This window comes from Drosophila tropicalis, unplaced genomic scaffold, assembly GCF_018151085.1.
Source record: "Drosophila tropicalis isolate 14030-0801.00 unplaced genomic scaffold, ASM1815108v1 contig_593, whole genome shotgun sequence".
Lineage (NCBI taxonomy): Eukaryota > Metazoa > Arthropoda > Insecta > Diptera > Drosophilidae > Drosophila > Drosophila tropicalis.
In genome coordinates, this window is record NW_027173070.1 from 17158225 (window position 1) to 17180756 (window position 22532).

At 36.4% G+C, this 22532-nt stretch overlaps 2 protein-coding genes across 3 annotated transcripts; one reads left to right on the plus strand and one right to left on the minus strand.

The window, feature by feature from the left end:
- Window positions 1-189: 189 nt before the first annotated feature.
- LOC137577539 (dynein light chain Tctex-type protein 2B) lies at window positions 190-4158 on the plus strand. Of its 2 annotated transcripts, none has more exons than XM_068291030.1 (3): window positions 190-287; window positions 3466-3801; window positions 3887-4158. In XM_068291030.1, the coding sequence occupies exons 1-3, from the start codon at window positions 271-273 to the stop codon at window positions 4050-4052; spliced, it is 519 nt and encodes a 172-aa protein (XP_068147131.1). In that variant the 5' UTR covers window positions 190-270; the 3' UTR covers window positions 4053-4158. The 2 variants fall into 2 exon arrangements, with proteins under 2 accessions (XP_068147131.1, XP_068147130.1); XM_068291029.1 differs by lacking the exon at window positions 190-287 and adding an exon at window positions 3346-3401.
- A 4231-nt stretch (window positions 4159-8389) lies between these two features.
- On the minus strand, window positions 8390-9449 carry LOC137577516 (uncharacterized). Its single transcript, XM_068291006.1, has 2 exons — window positions 8660-9449; window positions 8390-8510 (listed from the first exon to the last, which is right to left on the minus strand). The coding sequence occupies exons 1-2, from the start codon at window positions 9388-9390 to the stop codon at window positions 8408-8410; spliced, it is 834 nt and encodes a 277-aa protein (XP_068147107.1). The 5' UTR covers window positions 9391-9449; the 3' UTR covers window positions 8390-8407.
- Between the last annotated feature and the right edge of the window lie 13083 nt (window positions 9450-22532).

Consider the following 22532-nt stretch of genomic DNA (forward strand, 5'->3'; position numbering starts at 1 on the left):
CCAATCAAGTCGAAAGCTAACTAACTAGTCCTACATTTCGAGGGATGTGTGTACACCATACAGATTGGGTGGGCGTGGGTGGTGGTGTATGTGAATGTGAGTGTGTGTGTTACCCCTTTGTTTTTTTACGCCTTCATGTTTTGTGGAATCCCCGAAAAGCCAAAAGTCTCAGACCAGTTTTATTTGTGACGAGCTTACGTGCAGTTTTACCCGACGAAATAATTTCCATTTGTAACCAGCAAATTGTAGCATACTTTGAGGCGCCCCAAAATGAGTCGCATGCAAATGTAAGTTTATGCCTGTTGTATTTCTTTTTTTTCTATATTTTTTTTCCACGGTTCACCGTTCGTGCATTGGTAGTGTTAATGAGTTTCATACCTGTTTCGGTTGTTAAGGTGTTGTGGGCGGAATTGTGCGGCTACAAATTGCTTAATTTGTTTAGCTTTACGCTCTAATTTTAGCCACACATTTCCATTCATAAAACGTAGATGAAAAAACTATTTTGTGGTGCTAATAAAACAGGTTGTCCAGGAGACTCGGAAAAATATGATTATAATTTTTGTTGATTCTCATAAAACAATGTATGTATCTTTGCTTACACAAAAAGTGTCAAAGGACCTAAGAGGAAACTACATCAAGGATGAGTAGATGGAAAATTATTTGGCGAGACACTCTCCCATCAGGTGCAGGGGAGAATGGGAAAAAACCTAATAATTTTGTTTGAGTCTAACATTACAAGAACAAGAGAATGAAATTAACATAAACAAACCTTAGTCTTAGTTTTTTCCTATCCATTGATTTTTAAACAAATTCCAGAATCATTTTTTTTATAAAACATAATGGAAAATTTAAAGAATAGTCGATGCAAAATTAAATCTGATGAATGCGAGTCAGTGTTAAAACACTTTTAAAAAAAATTGTAAAAATTAAGACAAATACTGTTTATGAGAAATTTCATTTAGACCCAAATAAATTAGATCAATCAAATCTCACATTGATTTCTCAACATAGAAACTAGTCTGACATCGAAAAGGTTAACTTTAAACTTAATCCAAACAGACTTGAAACAAAGATTTGCATGGTGTAAAGGATTTTGATGTAAGAAATATTTTATTTGTTTTTTTTTTTTAATATTAACACTTAAAACACTTTGCGTATGGATATTTGCCTAATAAATATACAAGCAACAATAATATCTAAGTAAAAACAACCAGTAAGTCTATATAAAATTTAGGAGTATCAAGTAACACAATATTGCATTCAATAATTTCGAATTTCAAAACGAATTTATTCCTTTATTTATATGTAGGTTCTTAAACTTTAAAAACAAGCCCCTATTTTCTAGAAGAAAGAGTTTGAAATCGTGTGTATTATAGTTTGTTGAAATATTCAAAATCGAACAAAGTTAATTAAGTTAATAATTAATTAATCTAAAAATAAGTTTGAAAATGGCTAACCATTAATACTCGAATAATTCAATTTTGTACTTGTCTTTTTTAAAATGTTTCTTGCTCAAGCATAAAAATATTGATTATAGTTAAAAGCAAAAATTATTATCAACTATTTGATGTTGATATTTGGCATTTGCTGTTTAAGTTCTTCTTACTAAAGTATTTTGAAAAATTTCAGAAAAAGATGAAATCTTTATCGGGTGGTTTCTTGTTTTCATAAAACTACTTGATACTCAGTTCTTATAGTAATTTTGAATATGATAATTTTAAGAATTAATCATATTGTGATTGTTCTAGCGATATTTGTGTTGTTATAATGGCAGTTTCTAATTTTATTTAAAGTCAATTGACCTGAAGCATGGTGAAAACAACTTATTGTTGTTAGTTAAATGGAACAACAAAAATGTAATTACTTTTTATTCGCTTTTATTGCATGCCAATAATCCACATTAAGTTAAGTTTTAGAAAACCTTTTAATTGCCAGCTCGATAAATATTCCAACAGGAAGCTCATTTTAAGTTTCTGGCTTCCCAATATATATTGTAAACTACTTACAATATCTTCTTTAGGATATTTATTTTTACAAGTTGATAAAAGTTATATATTTTTTAAAAGACTTATTAATAACTTTCTGATGTGTACATACCAAATGTTTAAGTTACTCGAAAATTATAAAGGGGAATAAGTCTGGGTAACAAATTTGTTACCTCTACGATTCTCAAGATCTCCAAATATTCAAAGGATTTCCGTAAAATTCTATAAAAATATTAATACCTTAAGTTAAAGATAAAATCAAAATGCATAGAAAAAAGTAAATGCATCCCAACTTTTCATTGTCTCTTTTACCCAAAATGATGTTATAACAATGCCCTTGTCTGTAAATGATAGCTACAACTTCTATAGTCAAATTTAATGCTCAATTTTGGGTTTTGGCCATTTCAACAATGGGTGAACGACTGCATTCTCTTTACGTGACTTGACAGTTGTTTTAATTCAATAACTTCAGAAATAAATCAATTTTGTAAGTCAGTCCCGAAGTTTGTATACGCTGCAGCAAACTAGATAACTAGTAGGAACTCCAAAAAAATGAAAACTTTTGCGATAAAAAGTAATCAAAGTGCTTGAAGTTTGCGATGGCAACCGCACTGTATTCACCAAGACATGGAGCCTGACTTGCCGCCTTACAGGTGTCGCGCAAGGCAACCGATCAAAAGTCATCAACTTCAAAGAGGAATCGCGTGCCAAGAGTACAGTAAGTATTTTTGTATAGTCCAGAACAGTAGTAGAAGAAAGAAGGTATTGCCATATGGCAACACTTTGCCAGCGAATCGCTGTTTCTACTACTGCTGCGGCTGCTACTCCTCCGACGAGTGGCTGGTGGCGATGACACCCACGTCTCCGGCACCGCATGCCTGCAATTGGAGCGCGCTGCCATTGGCTTTGGATTTATGATAAGCGGCACGCAAGGAAGGAAGGCCAAAAATGGAAATTGAAGCGGCAATTAGCGATGTGAACGTGATGAGAGTCAAACAAATGTGATAGCAATATATCCTAATGATCGGGTTATTTACCCATTGGTAAATTGTCTATCAATACTTTATCTATCTATACTTTAGATCTTAGAAACATGCCTCGGTTATAAGTTCTTCGGTGCCATCTCTAGTGTGGGTGAACTCCAAGAGTGTGGGCGAAAAAATCAACAAAGCTTCGACGAACTTTTGATGATGTGTGGATATCCATAGGGGGTATGTCTATGGGTATGTACATAGGTAGACATTGTTGATAGACTGGGCCTCGTGTCGGCATATTGTGTTAGTTGACGTTCCTGTCAGTGTACAGATAGCAGCGATAGAAATTTGTTTTCCTTTTTCCTATAGCGGTTGGCTAGTGCTCGCCTAAGTTTAGTCAAGAGGACAACATGACCACCACTTGGGGTGCTATGAAAACGCGGTAAAACCCAGAAAAAAATAATCCCATTTTATATTACTTTTCCCTATTTTCCATCTTCCAATAGGATTACCGCATCCGTGCGAACCACAAATCGTATGAATGCCTTGCTCTCGGAGTCCATGCTAAGTCGACGGCGTGCCCTACAAAGTGCTGAGGGTGAAGGCGGAGCTGGCGGTGGCGGCGAAGGAGCTGACTGCAAGGAGAAACCCAAGAATGATTGGAAATTTTTTCACACCAATTTCAATATGGAACGTGCGCATAAAATCATTGAGGACTGCATCGAAGAGCGTCTGCTGTGGGATCGTTTTAGCCGTAATTATGATTCATGGCGTGCCCTGCAATTGGTTGAAAGTCTGGCGGCCGAGATACGAGATCGGGTCAAGAAGTTAAACCACAGAAGGTGAGCAAGCGAGTAGTTTTGATTGTGATTTAACATAATGAGTGATTACCCCCCACAATTCTGCTCCCCCGTACCCGTAATACAGGCACCGCATTGTCTGCCTGCTGTCGATAGTGGAGAAACAGAATCAGGGCATCTATCAGAGGATGTGCCATCTGATGGACGAGAAACGGGATAACTTCACTCAAATGGTTTTCGAGCGTCCCACATATTTTATGATTGTTGTCCTCTATTTGGTCCACAAGGATTAGAGAGAGAGAGAGAGAGAGTGAAAAAAGAGAAAGTGTTTGAGTGCCTTCAACTTACACAAAATTGAATATTGCAAAAGCTGTGAGAGCTTACAAAGCTTGCATGAAAGTTACCGTTATTTAGCCATGGCATAAACCTCGTTGATTTCCTGAATTGGAATTTTACCTCTTTGTTTTCGCTATTATTTACGTTAATTAGTTTAAGTGTGAAAATCCAAATTGTTAGAAGCAAACATCTCTTGGGATCTGAAAATCCAGGAAAATTGTAAATCCAATAAAAGCTTAAGCAAAGCTTTTCTTAAGCTTTCAATTGCCTTTATTTAAATGATTATTGAAACAATTATTGCGGCAATTGAGATATGTTAATGAGTTTTTGGGGGCAAACGCCGCGCCGTCTGCTAGAAATTAACCAAAAAGTTAAAACAGCCAATCCGAATTGTGTAAACAGCAATAACTGGCTAATGGCAATGGCAGCAGCAGCAGCCAAAAATCTACCATAAATCATATTTGATAATGAGGGAAATCTTAAGTGGCAAGTTGTTGAAGGACTTTACTGAAAGGGATAAATTGAAAATTTTAGCCTTTATATAAAGTTGTAAAGTGTTGTTAAATCGCGTACTTTTATTTGAAAAGAATTTATTGGTTTAAGCTTCCTAAGTACTAAATTAGTACTAGGCACTAACTAAAATGAGTTTAACAAGAACTATTACATATATTAGCATTTCTAATAGACAGAATACCTATCAGAAGGCTAAGATAACAATACTTGGTATTTGTACCTTAAGGCTTTTTCCTTTAAGCTGAATATGTAGACATAATTTTGTGTTCCTTCTAATCTGTTAACATCTATATTTATTCTATTTGCTTTGAGTCTTTATAATTTGTTATTAATTAAACTATTTTAAGTTGTAATAGATTATCACACAAATTTAATATAAGGAGGAATAAATTATGTTCAAAAAGAGTCTTAATTGGAATCAAAAATAGGGAACTAAACACAATTTTTTTAAGACTTTAATCAAATATTGAATAAGGGCGGCTCGGAGTATTCTCTGAAGGTTATTTTAAAAGCAGCCCAAAGAGGTCGGCAGTTTGTTTGTATGGCTCATTGAAGAACTACCAAGTGCTATCATCAGCAGAACTTTGCTAGAACTTAGAATGAGGGAAGGAAGTCTACTCGATTTTTGTCCGATTTTAATAAATAATATCTCATTCAACGGAGAATTTAATTCACTTTCTTGCATATTTCAACAACAAAAATTAATTTGAATTAATAAGTACCGCAAAAGACCAATCATTAAAATTGGTGCCATGCTGTTTTTATTAGTTTACCCATATTTAGAACTTTCTCTAATTCAAATTGTATTATCAATGTTGTTCCGTTTAGCAGGTTATCAAGATACTAAGATGTAAGACCAACTCAAAGCAATAATTATAGATGTGAAAACCTTTCAATGACATTATATACAAATTTCATAAGAACCCAATAAATTGGCCGCCACTGTAATATTCCTAACCACCGTTTTCATTTCAAAGAGGTCTTCATCTAGACAGATATTTAGTTTTAAACAATTTGCAACTTAATTTTCATTTTGAATATGGCTATAAAGAGATCTTTCTAAATAAACTGAGACTGATCTGCTTGTTTGTTATTCTACAATTCTATTCTATAATAAAATAAGTTACAGGATGAGGGAAAGAAAATATATTGGGAGCAATAATTAGAGAGTATGATGGAAAAAACAGAGTGCCATATTTCCTTTTGCATTCTGAACTTTATATTTCGTTGTCCTTTAGATAAGATAGTAAGCAATAATACTTTAAATCATTCAAATATTTGAAGAATTTCTTGATTCGCCAATTGATTCATTTTTAAAAGAGAATTTGTTATATTCGCATAGATCTGCAAACATTTGTAGCTGAAAGCATCTGTGAATGAAAACAGCTGTTTGCGAATATCTTGAAGCTATTTGGCTTTTGCTCATATGGAGAATCAACTGAAAAGACCTCCCTTTGAATGCAAATATGGGATATGTATTTGTATACACTCTTCTTGTATCTTTCGCAATGTGCTCCCAAGAACTACTCATGTATGTGTGTATGTAGTGTATTCTATGCCATATTTATCTTAAACTTGTGCCTAGTCCACAAACTACTTATTTATAAGTAGATAGACACATACATACATATGTATATATACAATAGTATCTTTCGCTCTTATGCTGTTTAAATACAAACAGACTTTGTCTTCATCTCAAACTCTACGACTCTGACTCCAACTCCGATTGAGAAACTCGGTTCCAAGTTAAGTTACAGTTAAAGTTAAGCAGCCTGGCAGCCTGGCAGGCATGTTTGTGTCTAAATCTAAAGGAAAAGAGGCAAGAAAAAAAAAAAACAAGAAAAATGCAAATGTTGCCGCTTTGGCACAAATGGAAATTATTTGTACTTTTGCGGTCGACGTAAAACTTAGGCACTTGAAATGTATCTTTGAAATTGCTAGAAAACAGCCCAAAGGCAATATTCTTCTTGCCTTGTTGTTCCTTTTTGGTAAGAGACATTGGCTTATTAGCAAGATGGGGCAAAAACGTTTTCCAAGTTGTCAAAGAGTTCAGTGGAGCACAGAGAACAAAATCTTAGAAGTCTGGGGGGATAAAGCCAATCTTGAATACCGTTATACATATCCATTTGAATAATGTTGGAGGAACGTGAATTGGAAATGCTAATTGCTGATAATCATAAAAGCAGTTGGGGAATTTTTCTGGAATCATACTTGGATAACTTTTATTGCTAGAAGCCAATAAATCACCGAAACTTCAAGCCCCACTAAACACATTAGCACTAAATGGCATTTCGGCATCATCATTCAGACCCCACATTCCACCCATATAAACCTCAACTTGGTTTTTGCTCATTTCCCTCTTTCAGAATTTTTGCCCCAGCCGTGCAACAGTTTTTGGTCGACAGCAACACGCACGACAACAACGTGTAGTTGAAAACGTTTACCAAACTAATTGCCCGAACTTAGTTGCTCATCAAATTGCCGCATCATTTTACGCAGATTTTTATCGCACATCCCGATTGGAGAAGGGAATCAGTAGTGTGTGTGTGAGTGTCTGTGTGTTTGTGTGTTTGGAGGTGGATGAAAGTGGAACTCCAACTTTAACTCCTACTCTGACTCTAACTCTAACTCCTTGTACAAAACTGTGGCCTGCCAGCGAATCAGCCAAAGTATCTAATGCGTTTCCTGTGTTTTAGCCATGTAGCGGAGGTCGCTGTATGAGTGTTGTAGTCGTGTATCTCTACTTGTTTCTAACCATAGATCCCATACACTACCAGAAGTGAGAGGGTAAAGTTCCATTCATGTTTAAGTTGCTTAAGTGTAAGCTATTGATCAAAAACATTCAAGTGTTTAACTTATAAGCTGAGAATCGATAGCCAAAGATTGAGTTAATTATTTGCATAAATGAAATTCGGTTTCCACTAAGATTTCCCACTTTGAAATGGTAATCATGAATGAGAATTTTTTCCTACATTTAATTGTTATACTCATTTTTGTTTCTTGTTTGCTTGGTCACTTCAAAAAAGTTAGTGAAGCCTCTCTTCACTTAACGAATTCGCACACTTTCCTATGAATGTAGGTTCAAAGGGTATTTCAAATTCGCTCATAGTTTAGCTTCGAACTAGGGCTGTTACATTGTAATTTGGCCATTGCCTTTGGCATTGGGAGGCCACCGCTTATCAGCACATGACTCCAATAAATTCGTTTCTGCCCCAAGTTATCTCAATCTGACTGAACCCAACCCCAAGCTAGGTCGCCCGTCGATTTTTCTGGCATCCTAGAACAGCAATTGAGTTTTTACGCATTTCGACAACTTCTCCGCCAAAAACAAAACGAAAAAGAGGAGAGGAAAACAACAAAAAGGATAATATGGAAGTCATCTATGACTGCTGGCGCTTAGCCCTTGGGCTGTCATCCGCTCAGCTCCACATCCTCGTTTTTTTTTTCATTTTTTTCCTCTATTCCTCTCATTCCTGTATGGAGGATATATTCCTGTGGCAGGCTAAAAGACAAATCTGCTTTTGTTTTTATCTGATGCTGTTTCGTATTTAGCTGCTTTTGCGCCTGCCTTTTGCCTCTTATCCTGGTGGGAATGCGTGCACATTTGTTGTAACTAAGTCGGATTTGGCAGCGAATTTGATAAAGCCATTTCAAATGTACATAGGAGCTTTAATACTGTTTGGACTTTGAAATTGATGCCACCAACGAAATCACGGCCATCAATTTAATTGAGCCACAATTCAAAAGTAATTAAAAATAAAGTAATCTAAATAAATGAAACTAAGTGCAGGGATTTCTTTTAATCGCGGTAAAGGGAATAATGGGATATAAACGAATTGTTTGGTGATTTAATATATATACTGCCACGGTCCATAAAGGAGTTGCAGCTATCGTCAGCCATTCTGCAAAAGTATTTAAAAATATATATGTAAATGTATTTTCGGGGAGGTGGGGGAGCGTTTTTAAACAGTTTTCAACTAATAGTCCTCTGATCCCATTAGTTGATCGCAGTTTAAATACGTTTCCCCATTCCTAGGGGCTAGGAACACACTTTGAACTCATACGCTTTTCAAAGTATTTGAAATTATCCATCAGACTCTCATATAGATGACTTAGCAAGACACGAATCAAGACTAATTCCATAATCGCACCTTTACGTACGTGTTGATGGCAACTTAGAGTCACATGACCACGATACATTCCCGTGGAGCTCGTCCGAAACTTACACACCATATTCATAAAGGTTTCTGCCGAGATTTTACTATTTTTATGCTGTTCCCAACGTTCAATGCATATGCCAAAATGATGTATGGCATTTGCTTTGAAGACATCAAAGGTTTTCAATTCTTTTCTGAATTTTTGCAAATTTTGAGTGAGTTCACATTGCCAAGCTTTATACTCCTCGATGTCCTTTCGTGTGGCATACAGATGTTTAGCCATTTCGTTTAGTTGACATCTGAGGAGACAATTTTGACGTCTCAGTGTATAGAGCTGCTGCTGGGCAGGTGAGAGCAATTCATCTGTGTTATCCTCCTGATCCTCCTGCTCCTCCTTCTCTATCTTTTGTTGGCATTTGTCCATGGGGGTTATAATCAATTTACTACGTAACGTTAGCAATTTCTGTTTCATAGCCTCTAGTTGATCATAGATGGAATCCAAATCGGTTCCCTCTTCTTCATCGAAACTGTCATTTGCTGGCAATTCGCTAGCTGTTATTATTTCACTCTCATTCTCAACGATTTTGGGTAAACCCAAGGCGCAACATTTTCCGAAATTCCACATATTCGAAATTATATTTCATGGAAACTTTATGAACTTTTTGTAGTGTAATCAAAATGAAATCAAAACTGAAAATAAACATTATACGAGAAGCCAACTGTTTGGATCGTAAAATCAAAGCTAAATCTAATTTTAACTTCCTTCTCAGGCTCACTCCTGCCCACTAATTTAATTGAGTTAAACAAATCCTTTCGCTTGGGTTTCGCTTTCAATTAAATAAATAACTTTTCATCCGCTCTTCCTGTTGTTATGGCATTTTAACCCCTAATTTATTAATGACTGCCGGGCTCCAAAAACCAAAAAACCAACAACAAAATGAAAAAAAAAATAAGCGGGAAAAAAAGTTCATATTTCAAAAATGGGTTAACAGCCATGCTGAGAGCAGGAGGGACAGAAAATGAAGGGGTTGAAACTTATTGGGCATCATTTGATTAATGACACTTGGCTCGTTCAAGCGCTGACAGCCGTCAGCACAAGGGACTGGCCCATCTTTAATGCATCATATGGGGGAGGAGCTTGGGGGTGGGATCATCTTTCACTTTAAAAGCCCGCCCAGCTGACTCCAAGAAATATACTAGTATACATATTTGCCCAGTTTCACTTTTTCCTAGAGTCTTGTCACGTGCAGCAGCAGCAGCAGCCTGGGTAGAGAAATCCATTCCTTCACCGACTCCCTTCATATTTCCAGCTGCCTAGTGAAGTCCTTTTCCCTTCTTGATAGGAATATTTCTGCATACCGTTGCGCATTGTGACATGGCAGATGAATTTGTTGAAACATGTGTTCTGTCCCTCTGTCTCTCCAGCTGACGGCACTTGCCTCTATCCCATTGGAAAATGGGGAGTGGAAACATTACACTGGGTGAACTGATACAGATAAATTAAATTTTCGTTTGCCTGTTTACAAGTTGGTCTGGAGTTGCCAGGGCAGTTGTCAGTTGGCAGCTCAGAAAAAGGCATTGAACTTGCATGCCAACACGAATTTTGATTTTTCTATGTTTCGTGTCCTTCATTCTGTATTAGTTTCTTTCCTGTTGACATGCCAAGAGAGAGAGAGAGAGTAAAAGAGGGGATAGAAAAGGTTATTGGCATTATAAACACGTAGCCCCCCCTTCTCATACAAAATTCGTTTATTTGTGGTCATAATGCAAGTTAAAGTCTTGGTTTGCATATAGTTTTAGTTTCTCGTTAATATATATTGACCTGGCTTAAAAGTACACGCATCGATTTCATATTTTAGCGTTCTAGCATAAATCACAACAAAAAGCCAATTTCATATAATTTCCCACGCGGCATAAATCTGAATATTTCTCTAAGGCGAACAGGAATAATCCCTGAGCAAACGTGACTCAATTATATGGCCAAGCAATCCTCCTCACATATGTACGTATGACTGTGTGTGTGTCTGTGTGTGTTTGTGTCCTTTTGAAAATTTCATATGATATTTCATTCCTTTTGTTTTACAATGCATAATTCCGTTTCACAGAAATTTATATTTATGTGCAAAACAATAAAATTAAATTGTTTTCGCATTCGACAACCGCTGCTGGAATAATGAACTCATCTAGACGAGAATAATAAATTTTTGAGCAATGTGGCAGAGCGAAAAATGCGAAAAGAACAGTGAAATGATGCAGCATATCATAAAAAGCAAGAAAAAAAGGATTATTCGACCGGAGGATACCCATGCTACAAGATGTTTATTGGGCTGGCCATAGTGTCATATACAATTTGATTTATCGGTGTAAAATCTTCTTATTTATTGAACCCATAAAGTCTTAAAATTTCATTTGCATGAAGCTTGCCATTTCAGTTGGTTTATTTCCATCTTATAAACCATTTTATCTATAACTTGCAGTCGCACAATATTTCATGAGATCTTTTAGAGTTCTGCATAGGCCTATTCCTCTTACCTTTGCAAGCTAAGCCTATTCAGGCTAATCTTCTTCAATAAGAAGACCAAGCAAATTGTTGTCAGTAAAAGTTTATCAAGAGCAATAAGGAAAATGTTCAACAGACAGAAATGCCTAATTTAATCAAATCTAATTGTAGGTTTTTATTAATCTTCATAAAACTATTAGAGTCCTCCTTAGATTACACACCTTATTACAATTGGAATAACGAATTGGGACTATCAGACTTTTGATGTGAATATATTTGTTGGTGAAGTAAATAATTGTATTTATATTATCTTCAGTATTACTTTTTTTTTTTTTTGGAAATGTTGCCATCAATCGTGCCTCCAAAAGTTGATCCACAAAAGATGTAGATGGAAGGAAGGACTGACCCTGAAAGAATAAGTCATGCTGTTGAATATATCTTGATATATGTACATGTGTAAGTTATGGAGCCGGAAATACTTTTCACTGCTGCTAATACTCATGCATTTTGAAGAACTTAATATATCCTTCTCCTTGCTCTGCGAAGACAGGGCATCAAAATGGCAAAAACACTTGAGCTAGAAGCTCTCTATTGCAAACAGCAGGCAGCACCACTCTTCCATCGTCCTGGCAGTCGTCCTGTGATTTTATTTCTCCACGCAAGATGGAGCTAGAGCCAAAGCCTTCAGGTCGTAAACCACAAGTGTTCACTGGTGGCAGGCGACTTTGTCACATTGCTACTTCCGTTCCGTTTTACGTTCGCCATTTTTGTGTTCCATGTGCGCTCTGCGCTTCTCGAGTGTTTAACTCATGAACGCCTACTTTGATTTCCATTTCAATTGCCGAGGCAGACGCCACTTGTAATGTTGCAACCATATGTGGCTGCTACACTCGATTTATGTTGACAAAGACAAAAAAAATTATAATAGGAAAAGGAAAACTTTTAAAATAAAGCAAGCGTAGACAAAAAATTCTAACTGAAAACTCCATGAGTGAAAATTTAAAATTTGTGAAAACCAAATAGAAGCAACTTGAAATACTTTTTAGTAGTCTTCTTTTAGTCATGTCCACGATATCCATATCTCTGACACGACAGCAACGCAAATTGGCCGAAGCAGTCATATTACATATATTTCGTGGAAATTATGTCGATGCATTAAGGATGATAACCATGACGAAACAATTGGAAAATATTTCTTTGCCGCCGCTTCAGGAGAACATCCTGCGGTGCATAGTTTTACGTTTGCAGAATGACCACGGTGACAATGGACAGGGCAAGTTGCAGGCTCTGTCTGATGACAATGTCTCTAGTTTGCATGCTAAACTACCGCGCAAGGTGGCGGCCCAGATCTATGAGCAAGCGATTTCATTGAGCTATGAGAATTTCTTCAAGAAACTGCAGCAGTGGCAAAGGGTGGAACATACGATAATTGAGCACAATATCTATATCTATGAACAGTGCGTCAAGATGAGAATGGCCCAACAATTAATTGATATGATGACTCTGCCATCGGGCATCAATTTTGGATTAGTATTGCACTATGTGGCAATATTAGTTTTGAGCTACTTCTTGGTGAAATGGTATTGAATAGAATGAAAAGCGAAAACTTTACTTTTACCTGCAAAATAGACCAGACCATGCTAGACGTTTCAATTATAACACACACACAACACACACATGATGACTGTTCCGTTCGTGCCTGTCAGCCCGAACTCTCTTCCCGTTACGATGTCCTTGGTATTTTTTGAAAAATAGATTTCTAAAACGTTTAAGCTGCTGCATGTGTCTTGAATTTTAAACCCAAATATATTAAAATGTGCGCCAAGGTAAATGCATGCTAGACAACACCCTCATCCAACCATCCCCATCATTTCGGCCATCTCAATCGCCCACTCCCCACACAGTTAGCATTTGGAGCATATGCCCGGGCCGCCAAATAGCACAAACGTGACCAAACTTTTTGTGACTCTTTGTGCATTGTTGGCAGGCGATCATTTATCTTAAATGCCAAGGCATGGATACCTATCCTAGGGTTGGGGTTCCTTTCTTTGTTAATGTGTGTGTGTGTGTGTGTGCTAACGTCTTCTTTTTTCCCGTTTGCCTGGCTGAAAGGAGTTGGGGTTGCCTCCCATCATATTATGTATTTTTTGGCTAGGCAACCTACAACCTCTTCGTCTTATGGCTTCGTCTTTGTCTTGGTTTCTCGGGGTAACCGGAAGATGCTGTTGTTCCTGTTGGTTGGCAAGGTGCACGCGGGCTGCCTAATAAGCGAATGCTAATGGACGCCACAATACTAAGGGGCTTATGGGCTTCTTTTTTCTTCCTCATTTCTCCCTTTCTTTTGACAGGACACTGCCCAATGCTGTTGACTAAATATTGAATTTAAGAACTTTAAAATTTTTATATATTTGTCATTTATAAATAAGATTTATATTCAGATCATTTATAAAAAATTCTAAAATTAAATTTAATTTAATAAAATGTAGCTCTACTTCAAAACCAATTACATTCACATGATTGTCTTAAATATATTTGATTAGATATCCCACTCTAAAATTAAGAAGCTGCGACTTTTTGGCAAACTTATTGTTTGAATAATTCTTTACTCGATTTTGATAAGAGTTTTTGGCTAAATCAGTTTGGATGTAGAATTCTATTAGTCTATAATCTGAAGTTACATTGGAATATTCAAAACTGTCATCCGAATCATGTATGTCGGAGGGACTTCTTAACTTTAAAAGTGGTTATAATATTAAGTTGACGTTTAAAGTAGTAGATGAACCTTGAAAACTCTTTTCTATAGAGTTTCATATTTAAATATGGTGAATTTCAATTTGAAGTCCGATTTTGACCAGCTGGGACGTTTTTTTGGGAAACTTTTTCTGTCAAAAACAATTACAGCTACCCAGCAGAGATCAACAAACAAGCAAACATTATGGGGTATTTTATCCCATCGCAACCCTCTAACCCTTCGAAATATTTTCTTGTTTTTTTTTGCTTTGCAAAGTAACTTTATTTTGTTTGTTTGCTCAGCGACTTTGTCTGCTCGGGAAAAGCAAGTTGGGCTAAGGTTTTCTTTCAATTTTGCATTTACTTTTTGTTTCTCTTTTCTTTGGCTGAGCTTGGGATATTAAAATTGCAAAATTTTTTAATCTTTTTGGCAAAAGTATTTTACATATTCTATAGATTCTCTCTGACGACATAATGTCCCTATTGGGTTTTAGCTGCTTCAATGGATGCAACCAACCAAACTGTTGCCCTTCGTCTTGTCTCTCTCTCTATCTCTCCCTCTCCTTAGCCACCCGCATATAACGAACAATTTATGTATGTATTCGGGCATCACAATTTCCCATGCTCACATAGCAATAAAAGGCATATCCTGTATATAGTATAAGGTTTTTCCCATCCACCCAGGAAAAAAAGGAAAACCATTGGCTGCTGCTGTTGCTACTGTAGAGAAACTTTTTGTCCCTGCCGTTTGTTGGCAACAACGTAAAATTTTTATAGACACGTAGGTGAGCACCAAGAGATTCGCCTCAACCCAGTTGGTGTGTGTGTGTGTGTGAGTCAGTGTGTGTGTGCATGCTTAAATCCCAGTTTACTACTTTAGGTGTTTACCACACAAAAGCGAAATCCTGGAATTGTCGAATTATGCAGCAGAAGCTGACTTTGAGTTTCGTTTTGAACGCTGAGATTGTTTTCGACTTGATGAAAGATTTTTATCATGCAAATAGTTAAGTGGGCGAAACTCCTCACAATTTTATGGGCTCTACTAAATTGGATTTATATCAGGCATCTCTAAGGCTAAGGGCTAAAAATTGAGAGAGATAGCGATAGAGAGAGTGAGAGAGAGATATATAACTTTAAGCCGAAAGACAAAACTTTGAGCATTTATCACTTGGCAAAGATGTTTTAATCATATTTATGGGATACCATGGAAAGACTTTTGTTGTTGCTCATTCCAGTCACACACACACGCATACTCGCACTTTCTTGTGGCTGTGGGCGTTTACTGTGACCATGCCCACTTAACTTATTGACATTCGGCTTTCAAAGTAGAGGAGGGTCTCAATATACAAAAAAATAACCAAAATGGCTAAAGAACCAGCAAAAATACAAAAGAAAGAATGAACAAGTTCAAGTCAAGGAATGGTTAGTGTCCTTTTTGGCTGTTCTTCTTCTTCTTCTTCCTTTGCGTAATCCTGCGCGTGCTGTGGCTGCTGTGGCTCATTGTCCTCCTGTTGCCCCCAGGAATCTAATTTATTTGCCTGACTTGTATTTGCATTTGCCAGCCTCGTGTCCATGTCGATGTCCTTGGTGCTTCTTGTTAATTTAAAGCATCTTTCATCATTTGTTGCTCACTCTCTTGTCGATACATTACATTTTTTTTTCGTTGTTGTTATTTGTTTGGGGGTTTTTCTTTCCTTTTCCATTTTCCTGCCAGTTTCCTTTTCTTGCCATCAATGGCCCCGATGATGATGATGATGACGATGATGATGGCATTATTATGTGTTGGCGCCTGGCTTCGTTTTCCTATTTGGCATTACTTCCGCTTCCCTTGCCGCCTTGTCCCATTGTTCATACACCTTCTTGCCCCTCGGGGTTACAAGTCTCGTGGAAAACTTTTTCGCTTTTCTTTTGACATTTTTTTCATTAAAAATTTTTATGCGCAAAGTGAATTATGTGTCACGTTGTGTTGCCTTGCCTACACTCAAATGTAAATTGGAATAATTTTAATTTATGTTTGATTTCATTGAATTTTAATGACTTTGATTTCCATTAATTTATCGGCGAAAATCTTGAAAAGCATTCCACGAAATTAAGTTCTAAACGAATTTGTAATTTTAATGCTAATTATAGAATGGAGACCTTTATTGAGACAAAATGAGAAATATTCAAAAATACATAAAATTTGCAACGTTTTTGGTTGTCTTTATCCCGTGTATATGAAATGGTATATTAAATTCCTCAGAATATTTTGCAGATGGAAGCTTTTCCAATCCGTTGAGCTATATACATTTATCTTTGATCAGTATTCTTGACTTAAGTCGAGACCAACCATGCATGCCCGTTTGTCTGTCAAAATGTTTAAAAAAGGATTGGATTATTGAATCTCTTAGTGTGTTTTATTTTGTTTTATTGTGAAGAATCCTCTCATCACATATGCTTCTAAGATTGTCCATGGTTATCTGAATAAGGTGGAAATGGATCATCGGACTAAATATTTCTAAATGTGTCAATGTCGCTTTTGCCTATTCTTGATGCAATTGTCCATTGGTGTTTCCTAGAAGATGCAGATACTCGAATTTTCAATTCTTTTCTTTGTGTATGTAATAAGACATCTGATTTGTTAATTACTTTTTCAAATTGGAATAATCCTTTTATTCCAATATAAAGCATTCTTTCATTGTATAAATAAGTTTATCGTTAAAATACATTATTTCACTGGAAGAGAACCAAAAAAGGTATGTATATAGATATATAAAGTACAGTCAGTTAGACTTTTCCACATATTCCACATATTAAAATAAATTTAAGACTTTATTTTAATTAAAATAATATTAAAAGATATTTTTACATTTCATTAGCCAATTACAAACATTTGAAAAATTAATTTACCAAAATAAAAGAAACAAAAAATCAAATAAAGTCATTAAAAACACTGCCAAAATATTTTAAAATGTAGAGAGAGAGACTCAGGGAAACAATGCGGCGTATACGTAATTAAAAGATTACATTAAATACATGGCCAACGGCAATTAATGGCATACAATAAACATTGCTTTATTTATTCAGTTGTTAAAATGTTTGTGGTTCATTATTGGCCATGGCATTTCAAAATGCATTTACATTTCCGCTGGAATGAACAAAAATTGTGATTTTTATGGCTAATTGAAATTCGATATATGATGAGTTGATATAACTTTAACAATATTAAAGCAATGCCCATGCTCTCTCAATCACTCTCTGCGATTCGGAATTTAATCCTTTATGAAAACACACACAAATGTATGTACCTATGGCAGCACATGGCGCTCATGGAGCTGGAATTTATGCACTAGAGTCCACTTCAGTCTAGGCCGCCTCTAACTGGGAACTAACTGCTCTTGCTGGTTTGCTGGTTTTCGAGGTTTAGGCAAATGGAATATTTAATTAAAACATGCACCCCAGACAAAGGCATCCGTAACAGCAGTTGGCACCTGTAACCAGGTAAGTGAGGGCGAACCAGACGCACACCATTTACCATTTGCGGTCGGAATGGTCTAGAAACTGAATGCGCGAGGATGGGAATCATTTAATATCATCTGCATTTTCCATTGCCATTTTGAAACATTTTTTAATGTGGAGAAACACAGGCAGAAATTTGTTTTGTGCATTTATCCATACACGTGTAGGGAAAATCATTGACCATAACATTTAAATTTAATGTTAGCTTTAGTCTTTCAACGCCTTACCTAAAAGATTCAGATACTGATGGAGACCAACCGCCCCTTTTCAGCAATCATAAAAATTGTGACCATAAAATTATATTGTCCATCCAAAGAACAGCAAACAGCAACTGGAACTGTAACTGACTTCTGACAATCCCCTCTAGGCTTAGCCCTCATCATCATCGTAGTCATGGCCATTGCCATTCCGTTTGGCCATTGCCATCATGTGTGTGTGAGTATTTTTATTATGCTAATAATAGTCTGAGTGTTAGGCCTTTTACTGCCTAGCATGAGCTTCAACTTTTATCTTTGACTTCATTGGCTACGCCGCCAAGAAGTAGGCAGCGATTTTAGCCAGTTTTGTTGCCAGTTTTACTACAGTTTAATAACCAACAGTCCCCTTAAGTCAAATTTATGTGCATTTAAATATAAATACATATATCTATGTGTGTGTGTGTGTGTGTGTGTGTGTGTGTATGTGTTTCTTTTATTATTTATAACAGCTGCTTCAGAGATTTATGTGGGCATATTCAAGTGGCTTTTAAAATATTTACAAGTTATTTCACGGCATTGACCTTTAAGTCGGCTAGAGTTGCGTCATTGAGTTCAATTAGATGAGGTTTTATATATAATATATACTCTTGCCAACTGAAAATGTCTTTTAAAAGATTTTATGGGAAAAATGATGAATATTAAATGGCAAACATCATAATTTTAGCTTGGATTCAACAAAAAGACCCTTTTAAGGAAAAATTATAAGAGGTTTTTGGTTTTGGTATGTTTTGCTACTACATTGTAAAGGGGGTAGGAGAAGTAAAGGATTATCTGGAACTTCTAATCTATAACTAGATAATTCCAGAACTACCCCGTATTTGAAATTAATGGACAATTTCAATGAATAGCACTTTTAATTGCAAAAGGTTCGATAAGAACCAAAAAAACTAAGATTACATGATGAATCTTATTCCCAGAGGAGAAAATCTCTGTCAAACTGTGTAATTTGAATTTGCTTATCTTTAGTCCTAGGTATGCGACTCAGTTCCTTTGAATTGACATGCTTAAAAAATCAAAAATGGGTAAGTGAAAGTCCACACATTGTCAATGAAATTCAAATGACTTCTTAATCTTTATTTTAGCCAGATAACTGTTGAAATCTTCTTGGTGGATGTAAAGGAAGGGTGTTACCCAAATATAACAACAACAAAAACTGAATGAAATAGAAAGACACATCAAATGAGTAGAAATCTTTTTTATTTAATCATGTTAATCGGTTTCTTATGCAAAAAGGACTTTGAAACCATTGGGTAGAAAGTGTTGTCATGAACTTTGCTGGCGAGAGTGGAATACTTCACATCCTAACACTTCCCTTGGCTTGACACATTAATCCTGAAATGAAATCAGAAATACAAAAACTGGCTCAAGTTTCCAAAGTAAATTTGATAAAATGTTCTTGGAATTTATTTTGAATCATTAGTGAAATCACTTCAACTAGTTAAGCATTCTGAGTCACTTGCTTTTGTATTAACACTTCAGGCCTGGGTAACATAATACAGGGTGGAATTACGACATGTCCTTGTAATGAGGTCTTAATGTCTTATGCCTAACATCAAGGTAAAGGAACACGTGTCGCGGCAACGCACACAAAGAGATATGTAAAGGGAGAGGGAAAGCAAAGCGACTGAAAACATGCCAAGATTTATGTCCCAGCTCATTAGAAAGCTAATTTGTCATGTGTTTCGCATACCGTTAAGCTACAGCGACTTTAAATTTTCAACACTTTAATTGAAAATTTAGGCAGAATAAAAACCTCAAGGAAGGCCCAAAGAAATTGCCAAACTTTGTTTTGCCAGCAATGCAAGGATTAACTGTGTTTAAGTTCCAAGACAACAAAAGGAGAAGAAAAGAAAAACAGGGCAAAAAGAGAACATTCCGTGTAGCTAATTTATGGGTACACCGTGTCGGTGGGCCATCCCAAAATATTGGCCCTGCTCTTACCCCTTTCGCTTTCACCAAGCGAAAACGAAACGGGAAAAAAATATCTAAAAGAAATGGAAAATGGAGAAAAAGAAAGGAGACTTTGCAGTGCATAAATCTTAAACCGCAAGGAATGAAACAACTGCGAATGGGAGACTGAGACCGTAAAGCGGATTACTTTTCGTGCATTGAAACAATTTATTTTATTAGGGATTTTTTGTATTCCCCTTCCCGCAGCATCAATTGCCTTTTTCTCCCCCTTTTTTCTCCAATTTTCTACCCCCTTTATGTTCTCCCTTCGTTTTTTAAGACGCATTGTAGGCGTTGACAGTTTTAAAACAAAAGTTGTCTACGTTGCAGTTCGTAAAATATGCAAAGTGCGAAATAAATGGAAAATGCCATTGAAAATTGCACTCAGTCGTCGCGCTATTGCAAAAGAAAAATCGAGAATAAAAAAATGAGGAAAAAAGCACATTAGTGGAAAAGGATAAACAAAAAGTTTTCCACAACTTTTCTGTTTGCTCAGCTGGCCACTTTAATTGCTTTAGCAAGGTCAATTTGCTGTTCATTAGAGAAACTTCATTTTATATTGCAATGACCTGCAAGTTGGAAACATTTGTTACCACTAATTAAATGATCAACTATTTTAACTTTAGTCTATCTAATTAAGTTCTTTTACACCACAAAGAAATGTTGCTTAAGGACCTAATATTATTTAGAGAGGCATATTTTACCAAAACTAAAAGAAAATGCTCAAGTCAATGTTCTTATAACTTGGCCATAACACTTTGTAGTGATGATCGTCTACTTCTAATCAAAGATGAATTATAACACAAATCGGAAGTTGAAAATTTAGAAAATTAGTTTTCTTAGTCGTAAAAACAAATCAAAGATTTTAATGTTTACCGAAGTTCCAAATGAAATCGTTAGCTTATTTAATAGGTAAGCAAAGCCACGATTATGAGCCAAATCCTTTCATTAACTAGTTATTAAGATCTGTAAAATTCACATTAAATTTTCTATTAAGCCAGAACTCAATACTTATCGAGCATTTGGGGTTGAAAACTAATGAGTTTTTATGGGTAGTAAATCACAAACCCAGGTAAGTAGATCTCATCGACATTTTCATAACTATTTGCTTTGGAAATAATTCACATTACTTTATTTGATGCTTGTGGCATGTTTGTCTGTACGTAGGAGCCCTTAAAAGGTCATAATGCCATATCTCGATTCTTTAAGGTGTTTTTTTTTTTTTTGGTGTTGCTTGAGTTGCTGATTATTTTGTTACTCATCTACACCTCCTTGGGACGTGTGTCTGCGATTTATGTTAAAGGCTGCACTCTGCGTACATGACTTACAACATGAAGGCACGCACACGGAATTGCATTGGCAGTGCCATTGCCAACTATATTGTGTGATATCTTTTGGGCCCAAAACGACGTGTCGACAGGCCAACAGGCGATAAGATATGCCCTGTCTATTTAGTCAGAGCCAAGAGGCTAACTAAACTTATATACCAATGTATATGTGTAGGTAGGGAATATATATATATACATACTTATGCACTTGGCCCTGGCCTTCAGGTGGTAAGTTGAGAAAATTTACGCTAATCTCCTGGCAACACGCCAGACCAGCATAGAGATAAAGTGAGACAGAGACAGAGAGAGAGAGACGAGAGGAAAATGATTCTCTGATTCCCAGAGCCATTCATTAGCATTACTCTGTGGCTCGTTCTTCTCATATGTTGTGACTGCTCCGACTGACAATGGCAATGCAAATGTGAAAACGTTTGAACAAGCGCATAATTGCCAGAGAATTTACGATAATGTTTTTAAATTAAAAAGGATGTTCGGCATGGCATCCTTGGGCTTTCATTTTTATGGCCCAAGTCCGCGGCATGGCATTAAAACATCTTGACGCAATTTTTTGCGATAAGTCGACAGCTCCCAGTCCAAGAGTAAGACTCAGTCAGCCATTCAGCTAGAGAGAGAAAGAGAAAGAGAGAGAGAGAGAGGGAGAGAGGAGACCAAAAGAAATAATGGCTGGATTATGTACGAATCATGTCGACGTTGTTGCTGTTGTTGGTGGTGTCTTTTTGGCCATGGTCAGAACAACGAGTCTTGGCATGTCTACAGCAAAGATCATGTAGCAGTCAGGCACCGAGAGCAAGGATAAATCAACGACCAAGACGTCGACGTCGACGTTAAAAGAAGCAGAACAACACATGCTTGCTGAGCTTAAAAGGTGTTAAAACTATTTTTTGTAAATTTAATGTGCGATAAAAGAAATGAAAATTGTTCAGCTCCAGAGCCAAAGGGACGGTAAACGAAAGGAGCAGGAACAGGCCGAGTACGAAACAAAAAACGTGATGAGTTCTTTTTTTTTTGCTTTTCGCTTTTTTTGTGATTCTTTGTTTTGGTGGGAAAAATGCCAAAGACCCAAAGTGCGAGGAATTGCGAGCAAAAATTAGAAGCCAAATACATAGGCAAAGCAATTTGCTACCAAATAGAATGTTGCTCAATGGATGCACCTGTCTGTGTATGTGGCCACACATGGTGTGTGTGTGTGTGTGAGTGTGTGTAAGCCTAATGAGCCACAAAGGCCATAAATGGTCAAAACGATGCTTGTAAAATTAGAAAGCAATTTAAATTCCTCATTCTTCTTTCCCCTACACATTTGTCGAACAGCAGCAATAACAACTATTCAAGGCAAGGCATATTTTATGGTCTTGTTGAATTGTTATTAAATCTCTTACCCCAAAAAACGTTGTAATTAACGGCCTCAACTGAAAAATAGAAAAAAGGAGTGCGAGAGGGCAGGGGAGGACATGACCAACCAGTTTAGCGATAAAGTTTATGTACT

Coding starts and splice junctions, on each gene's coding strand:
- LOC137577516 (XM_068291006.1), bottom strand. CDS start 9,390: ATGTGGAATTTCGGAAAATGTTGCGCCTTGGGTTTACCCAAAATCGTT. Junction 8,511..8,659: donor GAAAAGCGTATGAGTTCAAA/GTGTGTTCCTAG, acceptor ATACTTTTGCAG/AATGGCTGACGATAGCTGCA.
- LOC137577539 (XM_068291029.1), top strand. CDS start 3,370: ATGACCACCACTTGGGGTGCTATGAAAACGCG. Junction 3,402..3,465: donor TGGGGTGCTATGAAAACGCG/GTAAAACCCAGA, acceptor ATCTTCCAATAG/GATTACCGCATCCGTGCGAA. Junction 3,802..3,886: donor AAGAAGTTAAACCACAGAAG/GTGAGCAAGCGA, acceptor CCCGTAATACAG/GCACCGCATTGTCTGCCTGC.